The sequence below is a fragment of the Gordionus sp. m RMFG-2023 genome, chromosome 1 (assembly GCF_954871325.1).
Source record: "Gordionus sp. m RMFG-2023 chromosome 1, tfGorSpeb1-WG-v2, whole genome shotgun sequence".
In the NCBI taxonomy this organism is placed as follows: domain Eukaryota; kingdom Metazoa; phylum Nematomorpha; class Gordioida; order Chordodea; family Parachordodidae; genus Gordionus; species Gordionus sp. m RMFG-2023.
Genome location: NC_088775.1, coordinates 81,992,805 through 82,012,353, shown reverse-complemented (window position 1 = coordinate 82,012,353; position 19,549 = coordinate 81,992,805). Strand labels below are relative to the sequence as shown.

Sequence of the window (19,549 nt, the reverse complement as noted above, 5' to 3'; positions counted from 1 at the left end):
ATTAAGTGAAATAAAAAGTTTCATTCATATTTACAAATTTGAGGGAATAAAATCATCCATGTTAGGTACGTGTACACCATCAATTCCATTCATCTGATGAATAAAATAAAATGAATAAAATAAAAAAAATCAACAAATAAAAAAAATAAAAATAAATACGTACCGATGACATGACGTAGCGATGACATGGCGTCACGATGACATAGTGAGGACATCGGAAAATTATAATATAGATAATATAAATGTATTCGCTAATCAAAATAATATTTAACACAAATGGGAAATCTAGCTCTTAATTAATTTAGGCATATTAAAAATAAAAAAATGTCATGAAAATATTCAAAATAATAATATTACCAAAACCATCTATCTAGTTTTTAGGTGCATCCGGTGCAAACTTTGGAAGATTCGACAAGATTAATTTATATAAATATATGTATACTAGATACATTCTACTTTCATTACATTCGATTTATTCTTACTAATAACATCAATGGGCAATAAAGTTTTTTGCTCAGTATTTATAAACAATATAATCTACTCATTTAACAAAATTGGCCATTTGCCTTTTAAAGTAATTTAATATAAATATATACAATTTATGGTCAGCTGTACTTCTTCGTCCAATTCATTTTTAATCAGCCTACAATAGTCCTAAGATTGTTACGCGTACAAATACGTCGAATTGCCTACAAACGTGTGAAGGGCTCCTCATTTTTTTCCCCTCGATTAAATGTAGTGATTCATGTAATCCTTATTGCAATTAAATAAACCATTTATATAAATAATATTATTCACATAAAATCTGACAACAATATCATACAATTATATTCTCAATATCCAAATAAACATCCTTATCCCATTCCAGAATCCACATCAATCATTCCTGAACTTTCCTCCATCTCCAAAAATCATATTACCCGGATTATTGATTATATCTTCAATCCTCGTGTTAGGTAGCTAATCACTATATCCCCTCCAACTCCTTTATCCAATCTAAAACATTCTCGTGCAGTCACAAACCTTAGATGATTCCAATGGTGCTAAGCTTTGAACGGTTCGCGAGGATCCTGTTATTGCTTGGACGGCATTGCGGTCACCATAAACAATTCTACACCCACCATTTTCATCAATCGTACCCACGTGGACAGTCCACAAGGTGTCAACCATTGAACGGTTCTTTAATAATTCCTCATTGCTTGCACATCCATGAATTCCTGTTAGCCACCACCCATTCCCTCTTATGTCAAACTTTATTTAATTAAATATCCAATACATTTCTATTTCTCAATTTCATTTGATCAGGTTTTTCCCGTAAAGTCATCAATATGTAGCGAATCATGTAATCTTTTAAAATCAAATTAACAATTTATGAAAATATTATTAATCATACGTAATCTGATAACAACATCATATAGTTAATCATAAACAAATATAAGGATACCATTCCATAATCCCCAGCAATAATTCTCGAACTTTTCCACATCTCTTAAAAACATAAGATCCAAATTAATGACTATTATCTGTCAATCTGCATGTTAGGTAGCTAATCATTACATTAAATATTCAATTAAATGGATTTGAGGAAAACCAAGTATAGCTCTGTTGCTTGTCAACATTAAGGGTTTAGCGCTCTAATAACGTATCTTAGTGGGATCCAATCTAACACGTTTAAACTCTTGATAAATTTTTAAATATGTTAATGAGATCAATTTTTCTGTACTAGAATAATTTTATCTTTAATTCCATTCATGATACTAATCTAAGAAATATTGATCTAATACAGAAACATAATTGTGAATTAAGTTAATAATCAAATATAATACTAGAGGTTTAATTTGCCTAATTTGATATTAAATTGTCATTTTTGAAAATTTGGTATTTAACATGATTCAATATTTTAAATTCTGTGTATCGCAAGGTGCTCACGTTTAAAAACATATGGGAAAACATTTTTTAAATTTTATTCTTTTTTTCTTTTCTCTCGTTAGTTTTAATCATTCCACACTCTCTAAAAGCGACAAAAAGACACCAAAACCAAGTGACACAAATGTGGTAACTATTTATTTATAAAATAAAATTATGTTAATATCAGATTAAATCATCGAAAAAATCAGTGTATGAAAGAAAATTGGTTGATGATAATTTAGACATTCCTAAAATTATAAAAAATTATAATGTATATTGTAAAAGTGATAAGTGTTTAGCAAAACATTTTCCTAATGATGTATTGGCATATATCACACCAGTTAAATATAATTTTTTAAATGTAATTTATTTTATTTCTTAGTGGAACACACTCATGGATTTGATGTTGCAAAAACTTTTCCAAAAAAATTTTCTTATTTATCCCCTGTATGGTATCAAATTTTACCAAAATGTAAAATTCAAGATGGCAATAACACAAAAATTAGTTATAAAATAGTTTTTTACCACATTTATATTTAAATTTAGATTGGTTAAAAGATATGCGAAAATTAAATGATAAAATTAAAATAGGTAAAACTTATAAGTACTTTATAAATTGCACATGTCATATATTTACTTTTATTAAATTATTCAAGCATTTATAATTGTGTATCATTTAGATGCTATGTTAAATAATTGTTTTACTATGTTTTTTTCAAATAAATTAATCATTTGCTATTGGTTTGAATTGATATATGCAAAATGCTATATTAGAGGTATGTAAAGTTTGGCAGGGCCTCACAAATATCTGATTTTTTGTAAATTTTTAATAGGCCAGCTCAAACATAGGAATTTTGATTAAAATAATTTGATTTTTTTAAGCTATATTCTGATTGATACTATTTGAAAATAAATTACAATATACTTATTTCTTTGTAATTTAAAAGCTGTCTAACTAAAATATTAAATTTATAAATAGATAGCCAAAGAAGAAAAATATAAGAAATTGACATTGGAGAAAAATTAGATAAAGACATTAAAATATACAAATTCCTACAAAAAATTTTTAACCACCTGGGCCAGGCTTGGCTTTTTATAAATATTTAACAAGCTGGGCAAATTTAAAAAAAAATTATGATTGGCCAGGCAAAAATTAATAGGTCAGGCAAATTATGCAAAAATTCTTAAATGGCCAGGCTTAAATTTAAAAAATGCTATATATTAATTGAAAAAGCTATGTTTAAAAAAAATTATGGTCTAAAAATTCTTGCTTGTTATAAAATAAATAATTTATGATCCTTTTTTAGAAATGAAAAACATAGTTATGACATATTTATTTTAAGTACAATCTTGTCTGGCATAGGAATTTAACTCCCAAGCATTCCATCTTTTGATATATTAACAATGCAAAAACTAAAAGTTTCATATATAAAATCTTTAAAAAATACCCCAATTAATCTTTTAATATAATCAATTTCAGCTCTGTAATTCTCATGTTTTTTATCAGCTATTAGGATATAATATTCAACATTATCTATTTTAAAAGGTAATGTTGTTTTGTCAAACTCATTGATAAGATGAAATCCACAATTCTAAACTTGTTATTTTCCATTTGAATTCTTTTTGTTTTCAAGTTTAAGGGATTGTTTTTTTTTACATTATCCACAGCAACAACTTAATCTCTTGTAGTGTGTTATTATCTTTAAAAATCTTATTTGTTGACTCTAAGCAATATTGGTACTTGTATTCCACAAACCATTTATTGTTTTTAGGAAAGCATATTATTGATTTCTAACATAAATTTTAAATTCTGGGTAAATTTTTTTATATCTATGTCAATAAACAATTATGAGGCCTTGTTAAATATGTCTTGGCTCTGAGACTGTAAACTTATTGATATCTTCATTTAAAAATGTTGTATAAATAAAACTTAGCATATATTAATTATCATGGCAATTTGAATTTATTACATAGAAAATGGAGCATAACAAAAAAAATGAAACATAGAAATAAATCTTAAAAAATTAAAAATCATAGTGTTTAAATAAAAACATAGTGTTTAAATGATAATCATATCATTTCAAAAAGTAGCCCTAAATAATAAACCTTTGAATAGATTAAAGGTGTTTTAAAACATATTTATCCTTCACATAAATTTTCATGATTAATACTCTGTCTCTCTTTAATCTTCCCACTTTTTAGTTCCAAGATTTCTATTTGATGGTTGGGACAAACATCTGTTAAAAGCCTTATTTACGAATGAGAAAGACATGCAGAATTGCATTGATATTTTAATAGATACTCTAGATTTATATGAATTTGATGGTGTGGTACTTGAAATTTGGAATGCTGAAACAGTTTCGATGAAAGAGTAAGAAATTAAATATAATGATATTATATATCAGCAATATTTGCTAAAAGTATTTAGGGTTCTCTCGGTCTCAGACCCTAACCAGACCGATCTTTTTGTGGTCTGGACCGGCCTTTTAATATTTAAGTTTCTTTACTATTCAATTAATATAATTTTTAACCTTATATTTTGTATACACTTAACACATCATTCACGATTCCTTTTAGTCAATGTCCATCTGTTCTTAAACATAAAATCATACAGAATTAAAATGTGTCAAAAAAGATTTTATAAGAGGTTGAAAATAATTTTGATAAATTTGCATATTGAAAATTTTATTGATTTATTTATTATAGCAGCAGCATAATTAAGAAATGCTTCAGGTCCTATCATTTTTATGTGAACCATAATTTTGTAAAAATGTAGTTTTTAAGCCCCCTGCGTGAAAACGTAGGTGACGCATCTGCCCCGAGTCTGAGCTTATTCCAGGCAGGACCAAGCCGAGTTTGGCAAAAAAATTTAAAATTAAATTATATCAAATCAGCCAGCTGAAAAATCACATGATGGATTATTTCATTCCCTTCCCATATATTTACCATTTATTTATGATATAAACATAGCCAAAAGTTATTTAAAAATTTACCAAATTTCCAAATTTGGGCCAGTAAAATATAGAAAATTAGGATCAGAATTAAAAATGGGGGAAAAAATCGGGGTAAGAAAGTATTCCTGTTTAGTTCCAACCCTGTTCTTAATTTATAATTTTAAAACGGTTTATATACATTCCGGTTATCTTGAATAAATTTATGTCGTTTATAATTTCATATCGGTTCATTACGGTTTTTTTTTTATGAGTTTAGGATTTTTTAAAATTAATTATAATTTATATGTTTTCTAAATAGCCCACTATAAATCTAACAAACATTAAAAATTAAACAAAAATGTTGAATATCTTTTATTTAATCATTATAAAAAAAAACATTAGTAATAAATAACAGATAAGCATAATTAAATTTGTATTATTTATTTCTTTTTGTTTTTAAAAAAAAACATTTATGACCTTGTTAAACAGGTACGTAAGATTTATATTGGGTTCGAACCTCTCCATCTCTCCATTTAAAGTTTTTTATAACGATTTGATTATGGTTACGGTTCATTTCGGGTTTGCCGTACGGTTTGATTTGACAATCTGGTTAAATTATTGGTGGGGGGGGGGAGCTGGATCTAATGTTAAATTTACTTTTAGGAAAAGCTAAAATTTGATCCTAGCTTACCAAAACACCAATTATTAGATAGGGTTTAATATATTATTTTTTCCTTTCATTTTTTGCTTAATTTAATATCCCAATTATAAAATGAATTTGATAAAAAATACGATAAGTTATAAAAAAATATAAAATATTTACCATTAATTATATATCATATTTATTTTTGTAATAAATAAATAAAACATGCATAGATAAATTGATATAAAAATATTTTATCTTTTTAAATTTTTAAACAAAAAAGTGACATGATCCATTTTATTCATCATTTGTCCACCTCGTTGCATTTAATGAAGAAAGAGATTGTTCTTGTGATACCTCCACCCTTTTACGACGAGTAAATTTTTTTTTGTATCACATATATTTTATGGCATTTAAAATATCTTTAAAATTAATTATTATATAGCCAGTAGCGCCCCCTCATTTTTAGTTATATGTTTAGCGCGATGCAACTATTAAAACAGCTTATCAAATTTGTAATTTTTTTAAATACGATCGATCAGTTGTTACATCGCGTAAAAACGTACAATTAGACAGGCACAAAAATACGTTTTGCGCGATTAGAAAATATTATATGCGCGTTTATTTGTACACCCCTACACCCCCCCCCCTCCCCATTCCAACGAATATAATTATTTAAAATAAATATTTGAATCCTCAGATGTTTTTTTTAATTGGTTTTTTATCATTTAATTAGTGTTTTTAAAAGGCTCGATTTTTAAACACGGCTAACCCGTTATTTTACTCAAAAAATTTTACGCTATCCTCGAGATTTTGCTCATAGATCTCACAAAGCTTTGAATATCTATTAACGAAATCTCGAGGCTTGCAATATATTATTTTGACTAAAATCTTATTTTTAAATAGCCCGAATTCGCGGCGAAGTTTACAAAAAAGAATGCAAAAATATTATATTTATAGTATATTTTGTATACCTACCCGCGAATTTCGCTCTAACTGGTAATAGCACTACATTTACCACACTACAATAAATATATCATAAAATAAAAGGAAAACACCTGGTCTATTTCAACGAGACGACATGGATCATCTCAAATCTTTTATCGATAGATTTAGTGTTATGACCTACGATTACGCCACAAATGTTAGAAGGTTGTTTTTTTAAAAAAAATTAAATTTAGAATCCACAACCCGCTTTTCAAAATTAGAAACCGGAAGCATACCTATTTTTTTTGAAGTATAATTGGATTGGAATCAATACTCATTTTCGCCTAGGTCCAAACTTTGCTAACTTTAAAAAAATATTAACTGTAACTAGTTACTTTCAATATAATTTTTTAAAAAAGTAACTTAAAAACGCTAGAATTTTTACTGTTCTATATATTAGTCAATCACTTTATTTAAAAACTAAAAGTGCTAGTATAATACCATAAATTATATTTAATATTTATTTATCATGTCATTATGAGAAATTTAGATAATAGTAGTAACTATTCATTCATCTTTTAAAAAAAATTGCGAGTGGGAGGGGTGAGTTTATTTGGAATAGCTCCTATGAGCCGCCGGCTGGATTGATTTATTGCAAGATGAACCTCGAATTAATAAATTCATCTCCCCTATCTCTTTTAAATCGTATGTGTTATCCTGTCTTTTCATTTTTTGACAAAAATTTTTTAAAACAGTATTTATTTACTCACCATATCTGTCTCTTACTCCGATATATTTCCAGTAATAATATTACTGCTTTTAAAGATAATAGCTTTGAATATCTTCAATAATGGTTATACTACATGTTATGAAACACGTTTGTTAATTAATGTATTTTTATCCTAAATTTTATGGTTTTAATTGATTAATATATTTTTTACTTCTAAGAAATAGAGAAAAAAAGAAAGAAGAAAGTTAAAAGGAAAACCTCACACCTAATCACTTTAATATATATAATTTATTTTTTTGTAGCGTTGGACCAAACAGTCCATACAGCTGGATAAAAAAATGCGTGGAATTCCTGGTAGATGATGAAGATGTCGTAACGCGAAGAAAATTATTTATCGGAACTAATTTTTACGGTATCTTACCTATTTTGTTAAATATTTGTCCGATTTTTCTTAAATTTCAATAAATCTAATATCAGAAGGATTTGTACCTTATATTTAATTAAAAATTGTATAATGGTATATCCTACTTTATTATCCCTAATATGTAATAGATTATATTTACAATTCTTTTTTCTTTAGGTTACGATTTTAGCATCAGTGAAATATCTAAAAATGATCCTTCTAAACATAATAAGGATATCGAGATAATAAAACCAGTTATAGCTCACAATTACATCGAAGTCTCGAAAGCCTACGATCCGAAATGTCATTGGGCTGAAGATTGGCAGGAACACATTTGCCGATATTCTAAGTGATTATATTTCCCGTCTGAAATAATATAAAATTATGAAATAATATCTCAAACAGTTTAAAAAATTTACTTTTTTGTAATAGCAAAAATATAGGAAAGAAAAAAGTAGAAGTAAAGATTGAAGGACAAGAAGGAACCTTTACAAGGCACCTGAAGCAAGTAAGGTGTAGAAGCTTAGGGCCTTAGAGATAAATGAGAAATATACGAAGAATTAGAAAGGAATAAATTGATGTTAGACATAGTAGGAGAATCATAATTTAGAAAGGAATAAATTGATGATAGACATAGTAGGAGAATCATAATTTAGATAGGAATAACTTGATGATAGACATAGTAAGAGAATCATACGTTGTAGGAAATAAAAGGGATGTTAGACTTAATTATGAGATTTATATTTTATAAAGAGTTAGAGAAGAAATTGTAACCTAGTATAGAGAAATAAGAGTCGAAGAATATATATATATGTGTATAAAGTATTTTATTTAGATGGCCTCCTATGGTAGAGTGGGTAACAAGATAATGAGGATAGAGATAAGAGACGTCGACGGTTCAGAAGAATCAAACAGATGGGTAGAAGGGAACGAGGCGAAACAAAGATACGGAGATTGGCTACAAGAAGCGCCGACGAGAGGGGGTCGCAGAATAGCACCGTATAGCACAAGAAGGAGAGTGGAATGCTGGGCGTGCGGGGGTGAACACAAATTACGGTTTTGCCCAAGTATGGAGTTGACCACGAATAGTAATTCGAGTGCACCAGGGAGGAACATGGTAGCATCGGCAAACACGATGGAGTTAAGGGAGAATTAAAGGGGGGAGATGTTGGATTATGCAAATTTAGTTAAAAGATAATTATGGAACAAAATTAATTTAAATGATGGATTTTTATTTTATGTGTTTATTTCTTCGAAAAATTATTATTTTAATATGCAAATACTTACAATGTTTAATGGCTATAAAAAAATATATAAATAGCTAAGAAAAATAATTATTTTTTAACGGATGATATTTTAAAAATTAATTTAATAAAAGAATTACAGACGATATTTTGTTTCTTCGAAATTTGTGTGAAATTTAATAAAAAGGAAAGATTTAATACAGAAAAAGTAAGTCTACAATTTAATAAATTAGAATTATTTAAAAGAGTTACATTATATATTTTAGGTGTGCTCAAAAGTAATTAATCCTTTATTTTAATTATATAGATTTAATACACCTTTGATTCTTAATTAGCTCTCCCAATACTGTGTTAACACCCTGAGTTAAGTTCGGACTTGTAACAATTTGATTTTAATAATAACGATGGCTAACTACTTACTTTTGAGCACACCTAAAATATATAATGTAACTCTTTTAAATAATTCTAATTTATTAAATTGTAGACTTACTTTTTCTGTATTAAATCTTTCCTTTTTATTAAATTTCACACAAATTTCGAAGAAACAAAATATTGTAATTCTTTTATTAAATTAATTTTTAAAATATCATCCGTTAAAAAATAATTATTTTTCTTAGCTATTTATATATTTTTTTATAGCCATTAAACATTGTAAGTATTTGCATATTAAAATAATAATTTTTCGAAGAAATAAACACATAAAATAAAAATCCATCATTTAAATTAATTTTGTTCCATAATTATCTTTTAACTAAATTTGCATAATCCAACATCTCCCCCCTTTAATTCTCCCTTAACTCCATCGTGTTTGCCGATGCTACCATGTTCCTCCCTGGTGCACTCGAATTACTATTCGTGGTCAACTCCATACTTGGGCAAAACCGTAATTTGTGTTCACCCCCGCACGCCCAGCATTCCACTCTCCTTCTTGTGCTATACGGTGCTATTCTGCGACCCCCTCTCGTCGGCGCTTCTTGTAGCCAATCTCCGTATCTTTGTTTCGCCTCGTTCCCTTCTACCCATCTGTTTGATTCTTCTGAACCGTCGACGTCTCTTATCTCTATCCTCATTATCTTGTTACCCACTCTACCATAGGAGGCCATCTAAATAAAATACTTTATACACATATATATATATTCTTCGACTCTTATTTCTCTATACTAGGTTACAATTTCTTCTCTAACTCTTTATAAAATATAAATCTCATAATTAAGTCTAACATCCCTTTTATTTCCTACAACGTATGATTCTCTTACTATGTCTATCATCAAGTTATTCCTATCTAAATTATGATTCTCCTACTATGTCTATCATCAATTTATTCATTTCTAAATTATGATTCTCCTACTATGTCTAACATCAATTTATTCCTTTCTAATTCTTCGTATATTTCTCATTTCTCTCTAAGGCCCTAAGCTTCTACACCTTACTTGCTTCAGGTGCCTTGTAAAGGTTCCTTCTTGTCCTTCAATCTTTACTTCTACTTTTTTCTTTCCTATATTTTTGCTTATTACACCCTTCCCCCATTTAATAGGCCCATCAAACAACAATACCCACACCAAACTTCCTACTGGCAATCTTTCACTCTCTACTTGTTCTCTCCTTATCACTTTTTCCTTTAAAAAATCTAATTCTGATCTCGTCTTTCTTCCTAAAAATATTTCAGCTGGTGACTTTCCTTTTGCAGTTTCCGTACTGTTGTATGCTAATAATGATAACCATTGACTTTCTCCATATTTTTCCTTTTTCAACCAACTCTTAATAACGCTACCATTCGCTCCGCTTGTCCATTGCTTCTTGGGTAATAAGGTGGTGATAATAAATGTCTAATATTCCACCTATCACAAAATTTATCAAATGCTCTACCTTTAAAATCTGGACCTCCATCTGATACTATCGTCTTCATTAAACCATATTTGCCTACAAAATCCTTTATCTTATCTAAAGCTACTCTTGTTGATAAACCCGAAACTTGCTGAATCTATCCATTTTGAACCTGCATCTACCATGATAAAAAATCTTTTCTTCTCATATTCTAAAAAATCTACATGTATTCTTTCGCATGGAATATCTGTTTTTGGCCATTTATCTTCCTTATTCTTTGCTGGAACATTAGCCCACATGTTACAGGTTTCAAAGCTCCTCGCTAACTCTTCTATTTCCTTATTCATCTTAGGCCACCACATATATTCTCTTGCTTTATTTTTCATTCTTTTTATGCCTTGATGACCTGAATGTATTACATTTAAGGTTTCCTTTCTTAATTTATTCTGTATCACTAATCTATATCCTCTCAATAAACAATTGTCTTCTATATTTAATTCACTCTTAACTTTTTTAAACGCTTTATCTTCATTTTTCCATTCTATATCTCCTTTTAAACAAGCTTTAATTCTTATTAATTCTTCATCTTGTTGGGATATCTTATCTACTATTTCAAATGTTATAGGTTTTTCTCTTGTATCTATTCTCACCTCTCTTATAATATTACCCTTTACATTTTCTTCTTCTTCTATATAATCTAAACTATTGATTACTGGCTCTATACTTCAATATCTTTATTAAACAATCTTGATAAAATGTCCGGTAAGCAATTTTGTTTACCTTCTCTGAATTTTATTTCAAAATCGAAATTACCAACTAAAATTAGCCATTTTTGCAGCCTGGGTGAAATCATAAGTTCCTTATTCTCTTTCTTAAATAATTCTACCAACGGCTTATGGTCCGTATACAATAAAAACCTTTTTCCTATCAGATATTCCTTACACTTCGTAAGCCCGAATTTCACTGCTAGAGCCTCTCTTTCTATCGTTGAGTAATTTTTCTCAGTGTTACTAAATCGTCTCGATAAAAATAAAACAGGTTTCTCCACATTATCTATCATCTGCAACAAAACTCCTCCTATACCTTCATTAGAATCATCGACTACTAAAATAATATTTAATTTCTCATTAAAACAACTTAAAATAGGTTTCTCTACCATCTTTATTTTCAACTTTTCGAAACTTTTCTCCTGTGCTTCTCCCCATTCAAACTTTTTATTTTTCTTTAATAAATCATACAACGGTGTAGCAATTTCTGCAAAATTTTGAACAAACCGATGATAATAATTTGTTGCTCCTAAAAACGCTTGTACCTCCGCTTTATTATTCGGGGCTCTCATATTCATGATCTTATCTATATTCTTTACAATTGGCGTAATCTCATTTCCCTTTATAACATGTCCTAAATACTTTATTTCTTTTACTCCAAAAACGCTCTTCTTCAAATTAGCTTTTAAACCATTTTCTAATATAATATCTAACACTTTAACTAATCTCGAATTGTGTTCTTCTTCTGTTCTACCAGATATCAAAACATCATCTAAATAATACATTATTCCTTTTATTCCTTGAAATAACGCCGTCATCGTTCTTTGAAATATTGGCGCTGATATTTTCAAACCAAAAAGTAGTCGGCAGAATGCAAACAAACCTCTATGAGTTGTAATCGTTAGTATCTTACTTGTCTTTTCACTCACCTTAATTTGCAAATAAGCATTCGAAAAATCAATCTTTGAAAACAGGGTGTCTCCTCTTAAATTCGCTAGCAGTTGTTCTATTCTAGGTAGTGGATACTTTTCATTTATTACGAACTTATTCACTGTTACTCTATAGTCTATACACAATCTTAAACTGTTATCTGGTTTTCTTATGGGCACTAAAGGTGTTGCCCATTCACTATGCACTATTGGTTTTATTATTCCGTTTTTTAACCATTTATCTAATTCTTTATCTGTCTCTTCTATCCACGAAAACGGTAATCTTCTTATTCCGCAAAACTTAGGTTTATAATTTTCTTCTAATCGTATATCTACTTCAAAATTTTTCAGAGTACCTAATTCTAAAGACTTCCTTATACCTATTCAAAATAATCTTTATCTCTTTGTCCAAAATATCTTCAACAACCTTCTGATCTACCATATTATTACTTTCTTGTTTAATTTCGACTGAATTTACCTCTATTGTCTTTATATCTCTTGTTTTCTTATTTTCTTCTAAGTTGCTTCTATATTTAATCAAAAATTCTGGTGTTCGATTTCTAGGTTTATCGAGAACAAATTCTTGTTTATCCTCTATAATAGGTAACTTAAATCTATCGAAATCACTCCTTATTATTTCACTATTCTCAATAAATTCTGTTGTTCGATTTCTAAGTTTCTCGCGAACTAATTCTTGTTTACCCTCTATAATAGGTAACTTAACTCTATCGAAATCTATCATTTCACTATTTTCATCATTACTTACAGGGATAGTATCGAAAAATTTCCACCAATTATAAACTGGACCTAACGTTCTTATATCATACCATCCTAAAATCGGTTCAATCTTCAACGTAGTTATCCACAAATTTATACTTTTATTAACTCTTGGTAACCTTACCCTATAATACCCTAAAATTTTCACCATGCTACCATCCAATTGTTTGGCTCTTATTTTTTGTAACAAATTCTTTCTCTGGCCAAAATCTCATAAAATCCTTTATACTTATCAAACTAATTTCTGCTCCTGTATCTAATAAAAAACAAATTTCTGCTTCCTCCATGTTTATCTTTACTCTAGGGCATCTATTTTTCATTAAAAAATTCTCTAATTCCATCTTTAGTACGTCTACACTAGTTGCCTTTTTAATTCTATATATTTCAAAATCTCTACTTTTTATTTTTATATCACTTCTATTAATATCGCTTGAATTATAATTATCCACGTTAAATCACTTTTTATCATCGCAAAATTTATCGTTCTTATTACAATAATTATTCTTACTTGCACTAGCATTATCAACATTATCCAATTTATCATTATTAAAATTAAAATACTTATTTTTACTACAATTATTAACATTTACAAAATTATTATAATGATCTAATCTATCATTAAAATTAAAATGCTTAATTTTACCTGAACTAAAATTAGAAAAACTATTATTACCAACTTTATTATTACAATTAAAATATTTATTCTTATTTTCTACTAAATTATCAACATTAAAAAAATTATTAAATTCATTATCAAAATATTTCTTTCTTAGTCATTTGTTACATTTTTCTTGAGTGTGTCCATCCTGGCCACAAATATTACATCAATTATATTGTTTAACCTACATCTTATAGCTAAATGGCCATTCCTGCCACATCTCGCGCATTTCAAATCTTTTGTTAAATCACAATCACGCGACATATGGCCTGGCTGACCACAGCTATAGCAACTTATCTGTCTGTAATTATCCGTTCGTATGAAGTTGTTTATATTTCTTTTCTTATCTTCCTCTCTTAATATATTCTTAATATTTTCTAACTCTTTAATCTCTATCTTAACGTAAGTCGTATTTCTTCCTATAATTAAACCTAACGTGAAACTTAAAATTAGCACCAAAAATATAATTATACTTATATTTTTAAGTATTAAACTTAATAAATTTATTTGCGTAATATACATTACAGTGTACTCAATAACCACTTGATTAAAATAATTTTAAATAATTTAAAAAAATTGTATAAATATAAAATTACTACTATAATAAATAAAAGTAATAATAATTTAAATAACATAAAATAAATTTGTTTTTACCTTTGAATTCCTAAGTGAATATCTAATAGGCCCTGATTTACTTCGGTCCAAATTGTTACAAGTCCGAACTTAACTCAGGGTGTTAACACAGTATTGGGAGAGCTAATTAAGAATCAAAGGTGTATTAAATCTATATAATTAAAATAAAGAATTAATTTTAATAATAACGATGGCTAACTACTTACTTTTGAGCACACCTAAAATATATAATGTAACTCTTTTTAATAATTCTAATTTATTAAATTGTAGACTTACTTTTTCTGTATTAAATCTTTCCTTTTTATTAAATTTCACACAAATTTCGAAGAAACAAAATATCGTAATTCTTTTATTAAATTAATTTTTAAAATATCATCCGTTAAAAAATAATTATTTTTCTTAGCTATTTATATATTTTTTTATAGCCATTAAACATAAGTATTTGCATATTAAAATAATAATTTTTCGAAGAAATAAACACATAAAATAAAAATCCATCATTTAAATTAATTTTATTCCATAAACTATAAAAAAATGTAAAATTTATTTTGCATATACAAATATAATTTTTCGAAGAAATAAACACATAAAATAAAAATCCATCATTTAAATTAATTTTTTTCCATAATTATCTTTTAACAAAATTTGCATAATCCAACATTTTTGACTAATGAGCTTAACATTGAGTAAAAAAAATTTCATGATTTCTCCACCCCTAATGACAATGTTAGGAAATAATTCAATATCTGGGAGAATATTACAGGGCCAATATTTGCTGCTCGGCATTTTCTAAAGGACTTATAGATTCATTGATATTTTTTAAATAATGCGTACACATGATGGAATATACAATCTCGGCAAAATCAGATCCTTAAAATTAAAAAAAAACACGCGTTCATAAATGATTTAGCTTTTAAAAAACGTGCGTTCATATATGATTTAAGTTTAAATTGCACTAATAACCCAGATTTACTGATTTCTCACGACAATAAATATCCTTATGTTTCTAAGACGTTCTTGCGTTTTATTTCAAATGATATCTTGCAAATTGTAGATCATTTTTTTAAAGAAATACTTATTCAATTTAACATTGATGTAACACCCAATTTGAAAGCACATCTGTTTTACCCTAAATCGTATTTTCTCTCACTTATTTATTAATTGATTTTTTTAGCAATATTTTATATATGAAAAATTAGGGCGATTATTATTTTTTGAGTTCATGGCTACTGGAAAGAAAAGCCGCAGATGAAATTCAATATAAAATGGTTTCCAATTCGAATTGTTAAATCCAAGTAGTTTCTATGATGAGATACCTTCTTATAAAATGAATAATTAGGAGCGACTGTCGACTGTGTATGACCTCTTTTTACCCCATAGGTGCAGAAAGTGAAACAAGGGGGTGGAACTCATAAGTAAATCTTCCAATAGCGAAGGTAGTTTCTAAAGACATTCTATTATTAAGACTCAGTCTCATAATTACACAATACACCCTCAAAGCCTAAATTTTTGTCGGTAGATGACGATTTTACCCCCAAAGAGTTACAGCCAATCCATGGTCGAAAGGCAAACATATTAAATGGAATTTCATTTACGCCTCTTCATTCCTAACAGCTCTCAAAAAAACTCCCCCACCCCTATAGATATATGGTATAAAATAAAGAGCTTCTAAAAATTGAAGTTAATAATAAAAGAATTTTTATTAAATGCGCTGTAAAATATTTATCCCATAATCTTAGATTTGGAAATAATATAAATTCAAATAAAAAAAATTATCTAGTATAAATAAGAAAAATTTTACACAGTATGATTTTTTTTATATAGTGTAAACAACGATGTTAGAGCTATGTTTTACCCGTCCCTATACTCTATCGCACAAAGAATCAAGCTTGCCGAAGAATTAAACGTTAATTTAGCTATATGGGAAATTGGTCAAGGCTTAGATTTTTTCTACGATTTGTTATAATTCTTTTTAATTTATCAAAATATATATATATATTTATATGGGCAATTTATCAATATATAAAAAAAAAAATTTTAATATAATAAATTTTTAATAAAATAAAAATAATAAAAAAATTAATTTTTATAATGAAATATCCTTTTGTTTTTACCTGGAAATATATATCAATATGAAAAACATAAATTTTTGACAGTTAGTATATTACACGAGCTATTTTTGTAATGTTTTTCGTAATCTGGTATTTTACATCTACTTTTTCTTTTCATTAAATTTATTTGTTCTTGGAAAATAATATTTATATAAGCATTTGTAAAATAAACATTTTAAAATTTTAGTGAGAAGTGAGAGTAATATTTTATCCACACCAGCATGGTCCGCATGATAGTTTAGAAATAAAAGTCCTGCCCGACTGGTCACGAAATACTTAGAATTGTTAATTTGAAGGGAGCCATTTTTCATTTGAACATTTCTCAAAACATATCTTCTTTTTACGACTAATTCTATGCTGCGGTATTTCAGTTTCAGTGCATATGACCAAATCGACAAATTTTTATTGATGAAGCCATATTTGTAGCTTTTATATATATTGAAAGAAAATTTAGAATCTTCAACCATTTTCCAGGCAGTTAAAATGTTTAAGTTCCTTGTTCGTAAATATCTTGATAAAGGCCAAAATTTATACCGTTAGCTATTAAGGATAACTGTATATTCTTTCTTTATATTTAATGATCTCTATCAGATAAAATTTAGACCTCTAATATATTTTAAGTAAAAAGATGATTGGATAAATAATTTTCCCAAACTTCCTATTCTAACACAGGAAAATCCTTAAACATTTTTGAGTTATGTTATAAGAGTTTAACAAATATGGTTCACCTTAGTTAGAGGGGGGGGGGGGGGTTATAAATTTTCTTAATATACTTAGTGCACATGTAAAAATAATCCAACCAGCCAATATTTGATTCAAGGCAAGACCAGATAATTTTTATTTTAACTTAAAATAAATGTTTTGTAAATTAAAAATATTTTATTTTTATGGCAAAATTAAAATGAATATGAAAGGAAACTTCATTTTTTATATTAAACATTTATCCTATCTTATATATATAATACATTTATATTCAATATTAAAATAATTATTTTTACGGGGTTTGGTTTTGTTTGTGTTATTTATTATTTTCATTTCGGTCCATTTATATACATATAATAATAATATTCTATTTTCTATATATATATAAACTGTAAATATTGCGTGTATATGTTAGCCTCAATGGGTTTTTCCCGGCAATGTGTTTTACAACTTTAAATCATTATTTGAGAGCTTTTTTTTTAAATTTAAAAATCTGATTTTATCGGTAATGTATTCCACCAGCATGTTTAGAATATCTTTATGAGTTGAAATTAAATATAAAATATATTAAGTTAAATAATTCATAGCTAAATTGTCTTATATTCAGAGGGTAGGTATTCTAAACCTGGTGGAATACATTTTAGGTGAAATCAGATTTTTAAACTTAAAAAAAAACGGGCTCAAAAAATGATTCAAAGTTGAAAAAACGAAACATTGACAGAAAAAAAACATATTGTCGCTCTCATGTATATTTATATAAATTAATTAAATATTTACTTGCGACTATTTATTTTAAGACAATATACAAATAAAATGTCTTCCTTATTTAATTTCTATTGGATCCACATTTTAACAACTAATGAAAATAGGGAAATAGTTTTATTATTCCACTATTAAATCTGATTTCCTTTTTATATTTTTATGGCACTTATAATGTTTATAATCCCACCAAAAAATTAAATTAATATTTAAAATTATTTAGTATAAAACATAATTGAATTTTATACCGATTTTTTTTAAAAAATATCTTTTTTCTTCCTAGGGCCAGAAAATTCTTTCCTAAAGGCCCCCATATTTTTAAAATTTAGAGGCCCCGACATTTTCCCATTAGGTTCACTGACCACTCCACACCTGTTTCACAACGAAAAAATATAAAAATTGAAGAAATTCTATTCGCAGTTCCAATGGATTCCCTTGTTTTCTATTAACCAATATAATCAGACATTCCATTTTAACGTTTGATATATTTTTATATTTAAAAAAAATCTATTTTGTTTAATCAGTAAGGAAAAACAAACGTTACTTTTTTTTAACGAATTTTTCGACACTAACTATTAGTTATCCGTCGGTTAGTCAACTAACATACTATATTTACAATATATTTTTTGCCAACATAATTAGAAATTGTGAAAGAACATCTAATAAATTTAAAATTATAAAAAATAGGCTGAGGGCAAATGTGGGACATGATTGACATTTTTAATGATGCCCGTTGAAAAAGAATTGTTGATGCAAATAGAACTGTAATATTTGTTTAATGCGCCAAAGTTGAGAGATAATTTAAAATTTACTAGCTTAAAAATTATACAATATTCGTTTAATTCATTATTTAAATTCTATTTGGGAAACTATATTTGCAATATGTTTGATTTTATATGTATACAATATCATATACTAGATTTATATTGCAATAAGTAATAATTTTCTATGTGTAATATTTTATTATATGCGCAATTGCATCTTTTCATTAAAACACTCTTATTTTAATTACTTCTAAATCCTGAATTTTAGTGTTAACTATTTTTTTTATAGTTCAATTAATATGATTTTCTATATACAATTCCTGAAATAAAATATGGAATTATCATTCATACTATTATTTTTAAATAAAAATATGATGCTCAAATTATATGTTTAACCCATCGTTTTAGACATTTTTGTCCAAAAACGAAATAATAAAAGTATTTATAATATGAGCTATTAAGGGGGTCCCGGCCGAAGGTCCACAAAGGAGGGTATGGAGAGAAGTCCCCATAAAAATGAGGCCCCTAGAAAATATTTACCCACTAGGCCGCAGCATAACCAGTCGACCCCTGAGTAAATCGATCTCTTAATTGTTATTTTTGAATTTAATTTTTATCCAGTTGTTTGTTTATTTTAAATTTTTATATATGCGCTATTTTTATAATCGTTAGTTGTTTTTTATATGACCTTTGTTTTAAATTCGTTTTTTAATAATTGAATAAAAAAAATTATTTTATAGTAATTAAAATTATGCAATGGCACTTTTAGAATAAAAAATATGAATATTATTTTTCAGAGTTATTAAAAGATACTTTTCAAACGAATATAGATAAAGA

The 19,549-nt window shown here is 27.3% G+C and overlaps 1 protein-coding gene across 1 annotated transcript; it reads left to right on the top strand.

Annotated features, from left to right (window-relative positions):
* The first annotated feature begins 1,915 nt into the window (after positions 1-1,915).
* Positions 1,916-18,829, top strand: LOC135931912 (chitinase domain-containing protein 1-like). The gene is given in 12 exon segments (XM_065469229.1): positions 1,916-2,055; positions 2,096-2,248; positions 2,291-2,296; positions 2,299-2,413; positions 2,455-2,499; positions 4,111-4,279; positions 5,768-5,860; positions 6,535-6,636; positions 7,444-7,553; positions 7,722-7,893; positions 16,201-16,307; positions 18,636-18,829. Coding segments are annotated over 12 exon segments (1,191 nt in total). The 5' UTR covers positions 1,916-1,941; the 3' UTR covers positions 18,641-18,829.
* Positions 18,830-19,549: the final 720 nt, after the last annotated feature.